The sequence below is a fragment of the Scyliorhinus torazame genome, chromosome 31, assembly GCF_047496885.1.
Source record: "Scyliorhinus torazame isolate Kashiwa2021f chromosome 31, sScyTor2.1, whole genome shotgun sequence".
NCBI lineage: Eukaryota > Metazoa > Chordata > Chondrichthyes > Carcharhiniformes > Scyliorhinidae > Scyliorhinus > Scyliorhinus torazame.
In genome coordinates, this window is record NC_092737.1 from 4,355,255 (window position 1) to 4,369,706 (window position 14,452).

General features: G+C 58.6%; 2 protein-coding genes across 2 annotated transcripts in view; one reads left to right on the forward strand and one right to left on the reverse strand.

The window, feature by feature from the left end:
- LOC140404551 (ephrin-B1-like) overlaps nt 1-14,452 on the forward strand; it is a 536,635-nt gene that overhangs the window by 421,401 nt on the left and 100,782 nt on the right. The gene's annotated exons all lie outside the window — the stretch shown is intronic.
- The window catches only part of LOC140404545 (kinesin-like protein KIF1C), an 85,509-nt gene continuing 72,751 nt past the window's right edge, over nt 1,695-14,452 (reverse strand). The window contains 3 exon segments of the mRNA XM_072493148.1: nt 1,695-1,855; nt 1,858-1,878; nt 4,132-4,215. Of these exon segments, the coding sequence (XP_072349249.1) occupies nt 1,695-1,855; nt 1,858-1,878; nt 4,132-4,215 (266 nt within the window).

Below are 14,452 nucleotides of genomic sequence, written 5' to 3' on the forward strand. Positions count from 1 at the left end.
AGAGAGAGAGACAGAGAGAGACAGAGAGAGACAGAGACAGAGACAGAGAGACAGGGAGGGCGAGACAGAGAGAGAGAGACCGAGAGAGAGACAGCAAGAGACAGACAGGGAGAGAGAGACAGACAGACAGAGACAGAGTGAGAGAGAGAGAGACAGAGAGTAAGACAAAGAGAGAGAGAGACAAAGAGAGAGACACACAGAGAGAGACAGACAGACAGAGAGAGACAGGGAGAGAGAGAGACAGACAGAGAGAGGGTGACAGAGAGCGAGGGTTGAGGGACACACAGAAAAACAGGGGGGGGGGGAAGAGAGGGAAAGGAGGGAGAAGACAGAGAGAGGTCTCAGTGAAAGATATGCTGCCCTCAGCACCAGGGTCACAAGGCCTCCGCATCCCCTCGCACCAGCCTGAGTGACAAGGCCTCCGCACCCCCTCGCACCGTCCTGAGTGCGAAGGCCTCAGCCCCCATCCCCTCGCACCGTCCTGAGTGCGAAGGCCGCAGCCCCCATCCCCTCGCACCATCCTGAGTGACAAGGCCTCGGCCCCCCTCGCACCATCCTGAGGGACAAGGCCTCGGACCCTCGCACCATCCTGAAGGACAAGGCCTCGCCCCCCTCGCACCATCCTGAGGGACAAGGCCTCGCACCCCTCGCACCATCCTGAGGGACAAGGCCTCGCCCCCCCTCGCACCATCCTGAGTGACAAGCCTCGCACCCCTCGCACCATCCTGAGGGACAAGGCCTCGCCCCCCCTCGCACCATCCTGAGTGACAAGGCCTCGCCCCCCTCGCACCATCCTGAGTGACAAGGCCTCGCACCCCTCGCACCATCCTGAGGGACAAGGCCTCGGACCCTCGCACCATCCTGAGGGACAAGGCCTCGGACCCTCGCACCATCCTGAGGGACAAGGCCTCGCCCCCCTCGCACCATCCTGAGGGACAAGGCCTCGCACCCCTCGCACCATCCTGAGGGACAAGGCCTCGCCCCCCTCGCACCATCCTGAGTGACAAGGCCTCGCACCCCCTCGCACCATCCTGAGGGACAAGGCCTCGGACCCTCGCACCATCCTGAGGGACAAGGCCTCGGACCCTCGCACCATCCTGAGGGACAAGGCCTCGCCCCCCTCGCACCATCCTGAGGGACAAGGCCTCGGACCCTCGCACCATCCTGAGTGACAAGGCCTCGCCCCCCTCGCACCATCCTGAGGGACAAGGCCTCGGACCCTCGCACCATCCTGAGGGACAAGGCCTCGCCCCCCTCGCACCATCCTGAGGGACAAGGCCTCGGACCCTCGCACCATCCTGAGTGACAAGGCCTCGCCCCCCTCGCACCATCCTGAGTGACAAGGCCTCGCACCCCTCGCACCATCCTGAGGGACAAGGCCTCGGACCCTCGCACCATCCTGAGGGACAAGGCCTCGGACCCTCGCACCATCCTGAGGGACAAGGCCTCGCCCCCCTCGCACCATCCTGAGTGACAAGGCCTCGCCCCCCTCGCACCATCCTGAGGGACAAGGCCTCGGACCCTCGCACCATCCTGAGGGACAAGGCCTCGCCCCCCTCGCACCATCCTGAGTGACAAGGCCTCGCCCCCCTCGCACCATCCTGAGTGACAAGGCCTCGCCCCCCTCGCACCATCCTGAGTGACAAGGCCTCGGACCCTCGCACCATCCTGAGGGACAAGGCCTCGGCCGCCCCTCACCTCTTCTCCATCTCCAGTTTAATGTCGATTCCCTGTTTCTCCAGCAGCTCCTTCTGCGCGAAGCTCCAATCCACCGTCTCGGCCTGCGTTCCCAGGCTGGGCGCACGTTCCCGCTCCAACCTCGCCCGCTCCGGGTGATTGAAGCGGAAAACATGCGCTTCCCCATCACCACACGGTTACCTGCCGGGAACAGGGGGGTTAATGGTTAATCGGCCAAGTGTCCAATCACCAGGCCAGTCTCCACAGAGGTCCGCACAGCGAGTGTCAAGTTCTATCCCTCCGTCTCTCCTGGAGGACAAGTGACAACACTCTCCCCTCCCCCCGCCAGATACCAGCCCCTCACTCCCCCCTCAAACCCTCACACCCGCCCATCAGAACCTCACTCCCCCCCCGTCACCCAGACCCTCACTCCCCCCCTCAGACCCTCACTCCCCCCCTCAAACCCTCACTCCCGCCCATCAGACACTCACTCCCCCCGTCAGACCTCACTCCCCCCTCAGACCCTCACTCCCCCCGTCAGACCCTCACTCCCCCCTCAGACCCTCACTCCCCCCTCAGACCCTCACTCCCCCCGTCAGACCCTCACTCCCCCATCCTCCGACCCTCACTACCCCCCTCAGTCCCTCACTCCCCCCCTCAGACCCTCACTCCCCCCCTCAGTCCCTCACTCCCCCCCTCAGTCCCTCACTCCCCCCCTCAGTCCCTCACTCCCCCCCTCAGTCCCTCACTCCCCCCCTCAGTCCCTCACTCCCCCCCCTCAGACCCTCACTCCCCCCGTCACTCAGACCCTCACTCCCTCCGTCAGACCATCACTCCCCCCGTCAGACCCCTCACACCCCCCGTCAGACCCTCACTCCCCCCTCAGTCCCTCACTCCCCCCGTCAGACCCTCACTCCCCCGTCACTCAGACCCTCACTCCCCCCCTCAGACCCTCACTCCCCCCTCAGTCCCTCACTCCCCCCCTCAGACCCTCACTCCCCCCCTCAGACCCTCACTCCCCCCCTCAGACCCTCACTCCCCCCCTCAGTCCCTCACTCCCCCCCTCAGTCCCTCACTCCCCCCCTCAGTCCCTCACTCCCCCCCCTCAGACCCTCACTCCCCCCGTCACTCAGACCCTCCACTCCCCCCTCAGACCCTCACTCCCCCCTCAGACCCTCACTCCCCCCTCAGACCCTCACTCCCCCCTCAGACCCTCACTCCCCCCTCAGACCCTCACTCCCCCCTCAGTCCCTCACTCCCCCCTCAGACCCTCACTCCCCCCTCAGTCCCTCACTCCCCCCTCAGTCCCTCACTCCCCCCGTCAGTCCCTCACTCCCCCCTCAGACCCTCACTCCCCCCTCAGACCCTCACTCCCCCCGTCAGACCCTCACTCCCCCCCTCAGACCCTCACTCCCCCCTCAGTCCCTCACTCCCCCGTCAGACCCTCACTCCCCCCCTCAGACCCTCACTCCCCCCTCCGACCCTCACCTCCCCCCCTCAGACCCTCACTCCCCCCCTCGGTCCCTCACTCCCCCCTCAGTCCCTCACTCCCCCGTCACTCAGACCCTCACTCCCCCCTCAGTCCCTCACTCCCCCCGTCAGTCCCTCACTCCCCCCTCAGTCCTCACTCCCTCCGTCAGACCCTCACACCCCCCGTCAGACCCTCACTCCCCCCTCAGACCCTCACTCCCCCGTCAGACCCTCACTCCCCCCCTCAGACCCTCACTCCCCCCCTCAGACCCTCACTCCCCCCTCAGTCCCTCACTCCCCGTTAGACCCTCACTCCCCCGTCAGACCCTCACTCCCCCCGTCACTCAGACCCTCACTCCCCCCTCAGACCCTCACTCCCCCCGTCAGACCCTCCTCCCTTCCCCAAAGACCCCTCGTCCCCCAGAGAACCCCCTCCCCCAGAGACCCCCCTCCCCCAGAGACCCCTCCTCCCCCGGAGACCCCGCTCCCCTCCCCAGAGACCCCTCCTCCCCCGGAGACCCCCCTCCCCCTCCCCAGAGACACCTCCTCCCCCGGAGACCCCGCTCCCCCTCCCCCGGAGACCCCGCTCCCCCTCCCCCAGAGTCCCCTCCTCCCCCGGAGATCCCGCTCCCCCTCCCCCAGAGACCCCCCTCCCCCTCCCCAAGAGACCCCTCCTCCCCCGGAGACCCCGCTCCCCCTCCCCCTGAGACCCTCCTCCCCCGGAGACCCCCCTCCCCCTTCCCGGAGACCCTCCTCCCCCAGAGACCCCGCTCCCCCTCCTCCGGAGACCAAGCTCCCCCCTCCCCCGGAGACCCCGCTCCCCCCTCCCCGGAGACCCCCCTCCCCCGGAGACCCCCTCCCCCGGAGACCCCCTCCCCCGGAGACCCCCTCCCCCGGAGACCCCCTCCCCCGGAGACCCCCTCCCCCGGAGACCCCGCTCCCCCTCCCCCGGAGACCCCCCTCCCCCTCCCGCAGCTCCGTTACCTTGCAGCAGGACCATGGGGCCGGTCACCTGTTTCCCATTCACATACGTGTCTGCGTTTTCACACGACTCCAGGGTCACAATGACTACAGAAAACAACATGGAGATAAGTTACCCTCACTGACAGTCACCAGAGTCAGCGTGTTCACCCGTCACATCGCTGAGGGCGCAGCCAGTGTACATCCTGGCTGATTTCCCCTCTCTCTCTCTAACCCAGGGATCACTGGACAGTGATCAGGAGCAGGAACCCTGGCTGATTTCCCCTCTCTCTCTAACCCAGGGATCACTGGACAGTGATCAGGAGCAGGAACCCTGGCTGATTTCCCTCTCTCTCTAACCCAGGGATCCCTGGACAGTGATCAGGAGCAGGAACCCTGGCAGATTTCCCCTCTCTCTAACCCAGGGATCACTGGACAGTGATCAGGAGCAGGAGCCCTGGCTGATTTCCCCTCTCTCTCTAACCCAGGGATCACTGGACAGTGATCAGGAGCAGGAACCCTGGCTGATTTCCCCCTCTCTCTCTCTCTAACCCAGGGATCACTGGACAGTGATCGGGAGCAGGAGCCCTGGCTGATTTCCCCTCTCTCTCTAACCCAGGGATCCCTGGACAGTGATCAGGAGCAGGAACCCTGGCAGATTTCCCCTCTCTCTAAACCAGGGATCACTGGACAGTGATCAGGAGCAGGAACCCTGGCTGATTTCCTCTCTCTCTCTAACCCAGGGGTCACTGGACAGTGATCAGGAGCAGGAACCCTGGCTGATTTCCCCTCTCTCTATAATCCAGGGATCACTGGACAGTGATCAGGAGCAGGAACCCTGGCTGATTTCCTCTCTCTCTCTAACCCAGGGATCACTGGACAGTGATCAGGAGCAGGAACCCTGGCTGATTTCCCCTCTCTCTAACCCAGGGATCACTGGACAGTGATCAGGAGCAGGAACCCTGGCTGATTTCCTCTCTCTCTCTCTCTCTCTATCCCAGGGATCACTGGACAGTGATCAGGAGCAGGAATCCTGGCTGATTTCCCCTCTCTCTCTCTAACCCAGGGATCACTGGACAGTGATCAGGAGCAGGAACCCTGGCTGATTTCCCCTCTCTCTCTAACCCAGGGATCACTGGACAGTGATCAGGAGCAGGAACCCTGACTGATTTCCTCTCTCTCTCTAACCCAGGGATCACTGGACAGTGATCAGGAGCAGGAACCCTGGCTGATTTCCCCTCTCTCTCTAACCCAGGGATCACTGGACAGTGATCAGGAGCAGGAACCCTGGCTGGTTTCCCCTCTCTCTCTCTCTAACCCAGGGATCACTGGACAGTGATCAGGAGCAGGAACCCTGGCTGATTTCCCCCCTCTCTCTCTAACCCAGGGATCACTGGACAGTGATCAGGAGCAGGAATCCTGGCTGATTTCCCCTCTCTCTCTAACCCAGGGATCACTGGACAGTGATCAGGAGCAGGAACCCTGGCTGATTTCCCCTCTCTCTCTAACCCAGGGATCACTGGACAGTGATCAGGAGCAGGAACCCTGGCTGGTTTCCCCTCTCTCTCTCTCTAACCCAGGGATCACTGGACAGTGATCAGGAGCAGGAACCCTGGCTGATTTCCCCCCTCTCTCTCTAACACAGGGATCATTGGACAGTGATCAGGAGCAGGAGCCCTGGCTGATTTCCCCTCTCTCTCTCTGTAACCCTGGGCTCACTGGACAGTGATCAGGAGCAGGAACCCTGGCTGATTTCCCCTCTCTCTCTAACCCAGGGATCACTGGACAGTGATCAGGAGCAGGAGCCCTGGCTGATTTCACCTCTCTCTCTAACCCAGGGATCACTGGACAGTGATCAGGAGCAGGAACCCTGGCTGATTTCCCCCTCTCTCCCTAACCCAGGGATCACTGGAGAGTGATCAGGAGCAGGATCACTGGCTGATTTCCTCTCTCTCTAATCCAGGGATCACTGGACAGTGATCAGGAGCAGGAACCCTGACTGATTTCCTCTCTCTCTCTAACCCAGGGATCACCGGACAGTGATCAGGAGCAGGAACCCTGGCTGATTTCCCCTCCCTCTCTAACCCAGGGATCACTGGACAGTGATCAGGAGCAGGAACCCAGGCTGATTTCCCCTCTCTCTCTAACCCAGGGATCACTGGACAGTGATCAGGAGCAGGAACCCTGGCTGATTTCCCCTCTCTCTCTCTCTATAACCCAGGGATCACTGGACAGTGATCAGGAGCAGGAACCCTGGCTGATTTCCTCTCTCTCTCTAACCCAGGGATCACTGGACAGTGATCAGGAGCAGGAACCCTGGCTAATTCTCTCTCTCTCTCTAACCGAGGGATCACTGGACAGTGATCAGGAACAGGAACCCTGGCTGATTTCCTCTCTCTCTAATCCAGGGATCACAGGATCGTGATCAGGAGCAGGAACCCTGGCTGATTTCCCCTCTCTCTCTAACCCAGCGATCACTGGACAGTGATCAGGAGCAGGAACCCTGGCTGATTTCCCCTCTCTCTCTAACCCAGGGATCACTGGACAGTGATCAGGAGCAGGAACCCTGGCTGATTTCCCCTCTCTCTCTAACCCAGCGATCACTGGACAGTGATCAGGAGCAGGATCCCTGGCTGATTTCCCCTCTCTCTCTCTAACCCAGGGATCACTGGACAGTGATCAGGAGCAGGAACCCTGGCTGATTTCCCCTCTCTCTCTCTAACCCAGGGATCACTGGACAGTGATCAGGAGCAGGAACCCTGGCTGATTTCCCCTCTCTCTCTAACCCAGGGATCACTGGACAGTGATCAGGAGCAGGAACCCTGGCTGATTTCCCTCTCTCTCTAACCCAGGGATCCCTAGACAGTGATCAGGAGCAGGAACCCTGGCAGATTTCCCCTCTCTCTAACCCAGGGATCACTGTACAGTGATCAGGAGATGGAACCCTGGCTGATTTCCTCTCTCGCTCTCTCTAACCCAGGGATCACTGGACAGTGATCAGGAGCAGGAGCCCTGGCTGATTTCCCCTCTCTCTCTAACCCAGGGATCACTGGACAGTGATCAGGAGCAGGAACCCTGGCTGATTTCCCCCCTCTCTCTCTCTAACCCAGGGATCACTGGACAGTGATCGGGAGCAGGAACCCTGGCTGATTTCCTCTCTCTCTCTAACCCAGGGGTCACTGGACAGTGATCAGGAGCAGGAACCCTGGCTGATTTCCCCTCTCTCTCTAACCCAGGGATCACTGGACAGTGATCAGGAGCAGGAGCCCTGGCTGATTTCCCCTCTCTCTCTAACCCAGGGATCACTGGACAGTGATCAGGAGCAGGAACCCTGGCTGATTTCCCCCCTCTCTCTCTCTAACCCAGGGATCACTGGACAGTGATCGGGAGCAGGAACCCTGGCTGATTTCCTCTCTCTCTCTAACCCAGGGGTCACTGGACAGTGATCAGGAGCAGGAACCCTGGCTGATTTCCCCTCTCTCTATAATCCAGGGATCACTGGACAGTGATCAGGAGCAGGAACCCTGGCTGATTTCCTCTCTCTCTCTAACCCAGGGATCACTGGACAGTGATCAGGAGCAGGAACCCTGGCTGATTTCCCCTCTCTCTAACCCAGGGATCACTGGACAGTGATCAGGAGCAGGAACCCTGGCTGATTTCCTCTCTCTCTCTCTCTCTCTATCCCAGGGATCACTGGACAGTGATCAGGAGCAGGAATCCTGGCTGATTTCCCCTCTCTCTCTCTAACCCAGGGATCACTGGACAGTGATCAGGAGCAGGAACCCTGGCTGATTTCCCCTCTCTCTCTAACCCAGGGATCACTGGACAGTGATCAGGAGCAGGAACCCTGACTGATTTCCTCTCTCTCTCTAACCCAGGGATCACTGGACAGTGATCAGGAGCAGGAACCCTGGCTGATTTCCCCTCTCTCTCTAACCCAGGGATCACTGGACAGTGATCAGGAGCAGGAACCCTGGCTGGTTTCCCCTCTCTCTCTCTCTAACCCAGGGATCACTGGACAGTGATCAGGAGCAGGAACCCTGGCTGATTTCCCCCCTCCCTCTCTAACCCAGGGATCACTGGACAGTGATCAGGAGCAGGAACCCAGGCTGATTTCCCCTCTCTCTCTAACCCAGGGATCACTGGACAGTGATCAGGAGCAGGAACCCTGGCTGATTTCCCCTCTCTCTCTCTCTATAACCCAGGGATCACTGGACAGTGATCAGGAGCAGGAACCCTGGCTGATTTCCTCTCTCTCTCTAACCCAGGGATCACTGGACAGTGATCAGGAGCAGGAACCCTGGCTAATTCTCTCTCTCTCTCTAACCGAGGGATCACTGGACAGTGATCAGGAACAGGAACCCTGGCTGATTTCCTCTCTCTCTAATCCAGGGATCACAGGACCGTGATCAGGAGCAGGAACCCTGGCTGATTTCCCCTCTCTCTCTAACCCAGCGATCACTGGACAGTGATCAGGAGCAGGAACCCTGGCTGATTTCCCCTCTCTCTCTAACCCAGGGATCACTGGACAGTGATCAGGAGCAGGAACCCTGGCTGATTTCCCCTCTCTCTCTAACCCAGCGATCACTGGACAGTGATCAGGAGCAGGATCCCTGGCTGATTTCCCCTCTCTCTCTCTAACCCAGGGATCACTGGACAGTGATCAGGAGCAGGAACCCTGGCTGATTTCCCCTCTCTCTCTCTAACCCAGGGATCACTGGACAGTGATCAGGAGCAGGAACCCTGGCTGATTTCCCCTCTCTCTCTAACCCAGGGATCACTGGACAGTGATCAGGAGCAGGAACCCTGGCTGATTTCCCTCTCTCTCTAACCCAGGGATCCCTAGACAGTGATCAGGAGCAGGAACCCTGGCAGATTTCCCCTCTCTCTAACCCAGGGATCACTGGACAGTGATCAGGAGCAGGAACCCTGGCTGATTTCCTCTCTCGCTCTCTCTAACCCAGGGATCACTGGACAGTGATCAGGAGCAGGAGCCCTGGCTGATTTCCCCTCTCTCTCTAACCCAGGGATCACTGGACAGTGATCAGGAGCAGGAACCCTGGCTGATTTCCCCCCTCTCTCTCTCTAACCCAGGGATCACTGGACAGTGATCGGGAGCAGGAACCCTGGCTGATTTCCTCTCTCTCTCTAACCCAGGGGTCACTGGACAGTGATCAGGAGCAGGAACCCTGGCTGATTTCCCCTCTCTCTCTAACCCAGGGATCACTGGACAGTGATCAGGAGCAGGAGCCCTGGCTGATTTCCCCTCTCTCTCTAACCCAGGGATCACTGGACAGTGATCAGGAGCAGGAACCCTGGCTGATTTCCTCTCTCTCTCTAACCCAGGGATCACTGGACAGTGATCAGGAGCAGGAACCCTGGCTGATTTCCCCTCTCTCTAACCCAGGGATCACTGGACAGTGATCAGGAGCAGGAACCCTGGCTGATTTCCTCTCTCTCTCTCTCTCTCTATCCCAGGGATCACTGGACAGTGATCAGGAGCAGGAATCCTGGCTGATTTCCCCTCTCTCTCTCTAACCCAGGGATCACTGGACAGTGATCAGGAGCAGGAACCCTGGCTGATTTCCCCTCTCTCTCTAACCCAGGGATCACTGGACAGTGATCAGGAGCAGGAACCCTGACTGATTTCCTCTCTCTCTCTAACCCAGGGATCACTGGACAGTGATCAGGAGCAGGAACCCTGGCTGATTTCCCCTCTCTCTCTAACCCAGGGATCACTGGACAGTGATCAGGAGCAGGAACCCTGGCTGGTTTCCCCTCTCTCTCTCTCTAACCCAGGGATCACTGGACAGTGATCAGGAGCAGGAACCCTGGCTGATTTCCCCCCTCCCTCTCTAACCCAGGGATCACTGGACAGTGATCAGGAGCAGGAATCCTGGCTGATTTCCCCTCTCTCTCTAACCCAGGGATCACTGGACAGTGATCAGGAGCAGGAACCCTGGCTGATTTCCCCTCTCTCTCTAACCCAGGGATCACTGGACAGTGATCAGGAGCAGGAACCCTGGCTGATTTCCCCTCTCTCTCTAACCCAGGGATCACTGGACAGTGATCAGGAGCAGGAACCCTGGCTGATTTCCCCTCTCTCTCTCTCTAACCCAGGGATCACTGGACAGTGATCAGGAGCAGGAACCCTGGCTGATTTCCCCCCTCTCTCTCTAACACAGGGATCATTGGACAGTGATCAGGAGCAGGAGCCCTGGCTGATTTCCCCTCTCTCTCTCTCTCTCTCTAACCCAGGGATCACTGGACAGTGATCAGGAGCAGGAGCCCTGGCTGATTTCACCTCTCTCTCTAACCCAGGGATCACTGGACAGTGATCAGGAGCAGGAACCCTGGCTGATTTCCCCCTCTCTCCCTAACCCAGGGATCACTGGACAGTGATCAGGAGCAGGATCACTGGCTGATTTCCTCTCTCTCTAATCCAGGGATCACTGGACAGTGATCAGGAGCAGGAACCCTGACTGATTTCCTCTCTCTCTCTAACCCAGGGATCACCGGACAGTGATCAGGAGCAGGAACCCTGGCTGATTTCCCCTCCCTCTCTAACCCAGGGATCACTGGACAGTGATCAGGAGCAGGAACCCAGGCTGATTTCCCCTCTCTCTCTAACCCAGGGATCACTGGACAGTGATCAGGAGCAGGAACCCTGGCTGATTTCCTCTCTCTCTAATCCAGGGATCACTGGACAGTGATCAGGAGCAGGAACCCTGACTGATTTCCTCTCTCTCTCTAACCCAGGGATCACCGGACAGTGATCAGGAGCAGGAACCCTGGCTGATTTCCCCTCCCTCTCTAACCCAGGGATCACTGGACAGTGATCAGGAGCAGGAACCCTGGCTGATTTCCTCTCTCTCTCTAACCCAGGGATCACTGGACAGTGATCAGGAGCAGAAACCCTGGCTGATTTCCCCTCTCTCTCTCTCTAACCCAGGGATCACTGGACAGTGATCAGGAGCAGGAACCCTGGCTGATTTCCCCCCTCTCTCTCTAACCCAGGGATCACTGGACAGTGATCAGGAGCAGGAATCTTGGCTGATTTCCCCTCTCTCTCTAACCCAGGGATCACTGGACAGTGATAAGGAGCAGGAGCCCTGGCTGATTTCCCCTCTCTCTCTCACTCTCTCTAACCCAGGGATCACTGGACAGTGATCAGGAGCAGGAACCCTGGCTGATTTCCCCCTCTCTCCCTAACCCAGGGATCACTGGACAGTGATCAGGAGCAGGATCACTGGCTGATTTCCCCTCTCTCTAACCCAGGGATCACTGGACAGTGATCAGGGGCAGGAACCCTGGCTGATTTCCTCTCTCTCTCTAACCCAGGGATCACTGGACAGTGATCAGGAGCAGGAACCCTGGCTGATTTCCCCTCTCTCTCTAACCCAGGGATCACTGGACAGTGATCAGGAGGATGAACCCTGGCTGATTTCCTCTCTCTCTCTAACCCAGGGATCCCTGGACAGTGATCAGGAGCAGGAACCCTGCCTGATTTCCCCTCTCTCTAACCCAGGGATCACTGGACAGTGATCAGGAGACGGAACCCTGGCTGATTTTCTCTCTCTCTCTCTAACCCAGGGATCACTGGACAGTGATCAGGAGCAGGAACCCAGGCTGATTTCCCCTCCCTCTCTAACCCAGGGATCACTGGACAGTGATCAGGAGCAGGAACCCTGGCTGATTTCCTCTCTCTCTCGAACCCAGGGATCCCTGGACAGTGATCAGGAGCAGGAACCCTGCCTGATTTCCCCTCTCTCTCTAACCCAGGGATCCCTGGACAGTGATCAGGAGCAGGAACCCTGGCTGATTTCTCCTCTCTCTCTAACCCAGGGATCACTGGATAGTGATCAGGAGCAGGAACCCTGGCTGATTTCCCCTCTCTCTCTAACCCAGCGATCACTGGATAGTGATCAGGAGCAGGAACCCTGGCTGATTTCCCCTCTCTCTCTAACCCAGGGATCACTGGATAGTGATCAGGAGCAGGAACCCTGGCTGATTTCCCCTCTCTCTCCAACCCAGGGATCACTGGACAGTGATCAGGAGCAGGAACCCTGGCTGATTTCCTCTCTCTCTAATCCAGGGATCACTGGACAGTGATCAGGAGCAGGAACCCTGGCTGATTTCCCCTCTCTCCCTCTAACCCAGGGATCACTGGACAGTGATCAGGAGCAGGAACCCTGGCTGATTTCCCCTCTCTCTCAAACCCAGGGATCACTGGATAGTGATCAGGAGCAGGAACCCTGGCTGATTTCCCCTCTCTCTCCAACCCAGGGATCACTGGACAGTGATCAGGAGCAGGAACCCTGGCTGATTTGCTCTCTCTCTAACCCAGGGATCACTGGACAGTGATCAGGAGCAGGAACCCTGGCTGATTTCCCCTCTCTCTCAAACCCAGGGATCACTGAACAGTGATCAGGAGCAGGAGCCCTGGCTGATTTCCCCTCTTTCTAACCGAGGGATCACTGGACAGTGATCAGGAGACGGAACCCTGGCTGATTTCCTCTCTCTCTCTAACCCAGGGATCACTGGACAGTGATCAGGAGCAGGAGCCCTGGCTGATTTCCTCTCTCTCTCTAACCCAGGGATCACTGGACAGTGATCAGGAGCAGGAACCCTGGCTGATTTCCTCTCTCTCTCTCTAACCCGGGGATCACTGGACAGTGATCAGGAGCAGGAACACTGGCTGATTTCCTCTCTCTCTCTCTAACCCAGGGATCACTGGACAGTGATCAGGAGACGGAACCCTGGCTGATTTTCTCTCTCTCTCTCTAACCCAGGGATCACTGGACAGTGATCAGGAGCAGAATCCCTCGCTGATTTCCCCTCTCTCTCTCTAACCAGGGATCACTGGACAGTGATCAGGAGCAGGAACCCTGGCTGATTTCCCCTCTCTCTCTCTAACCCAGGGATCACTGGGCAGTGATCAGGAGCAGAATTCCTCGCTGATTTCCCCTCTCTCTCTCTAACCCAGGGATCACTAGACAGTGATCAGGAGCAGGAACCCTGGCTGATTTCCCCTCTCTCTAACCCAGGGATCACTGGACAGTGATCAGGAGCAGGAACCCTGGCTGATTTCCTCTCTCTCTAACCCAGGGATCACTGGACAGTGATCAGGAGCAGGAACCCTGGCTGATTTCCTCTCTCTCTAATCCAGGGATCACTGGACAGTGTTCAGGAGCAGGAACCCTGGCTGATTTCCCCTCTCTCTCTGTAACCCAGGGATCACCGGACAGTGATCAGGAGCAGGAACCCTGGCTGATTTCCCCTCTCTCTCTAACCCAGGGATCACTGGACAGTGATCAGGAGCAGGAACCCTGGCTGATTTCCTCTCTCTCTCTAACCCAGGGATCACTAGACAGTGATCAGGAGCAGGAACCCTGGCTGATTTCCTCTCTCTCTCTAACCCAGGGATCACTGGACAGTGATCAGGAGCAGGAACCCTGGATGATTTCCCCCCTCTCTCTCTAAATCAGGGGTCACAGGACAGTGATCAGGAGCAGGAACCCTGGCTGATTTCCCCTCTCTCTAAATCAGGGGTCACTGGACAGTGATCAGGAGCAGGAACCCTGGCTGATTTCCTCTCTCTCTTTCTAACCCAGGGATCACTGGACAGTGATCAGGAGCAGGAACCCTGGCTGATTTCCCCTCTCTCTAACCCAGGGATCACTGGACAGTGATCAGGAGCAGGAACCCTGGCTGATTTCCCCTCTCTCTCTAACCCAGGGATCACTGGACAGTGATCAGGAGCAGGAACCCTGGCTGATTTTCCCCTCTCTCTCTCTCTAACCCAGGGATCACTGGACAGTGATCAGGAGCAGGAACCCTGGCTGATTTCCCCTCTCTCTCTAACCCAGGAATCACTGGACAGTGATCAGGAGCAGGAACCCTGGCTGATTTCCCCTCTCTCTAACCCAGGGATCACTGGACAGTGATCAGGAGCAGGAACCCTGGCTGATTTCCTCTCTCTCTCTAACCCAGGGATCACTGGACAGTGATCAGGAGCAGGAACACTGGCTGATTTCCCCTCTCTCTCTAACCCAGGGCTCACTGGACAGTGATCAGGAGCAGGAACCCTGACTGATTTCCCCCCTCTCTCTCTCTAACCCAGGGATCACTGGACAGTGATCAGGAGCAGGAACACTGGCTGATTTCCCCTCTCTCTCTAACCCAGGGATCACTGGGCAGTGATCAGGAGCAGGAACCCTGGCTGATTTCCCCCCTCTCTCTCTCTAACCCAGGGATCACTGGACAGTGATCAGGAGCAGGAACACTGGCTGATTTCCCCTCTCTCTCTAACCCAGGGATCACTGGGCAGTGATCAGGAGCAGGA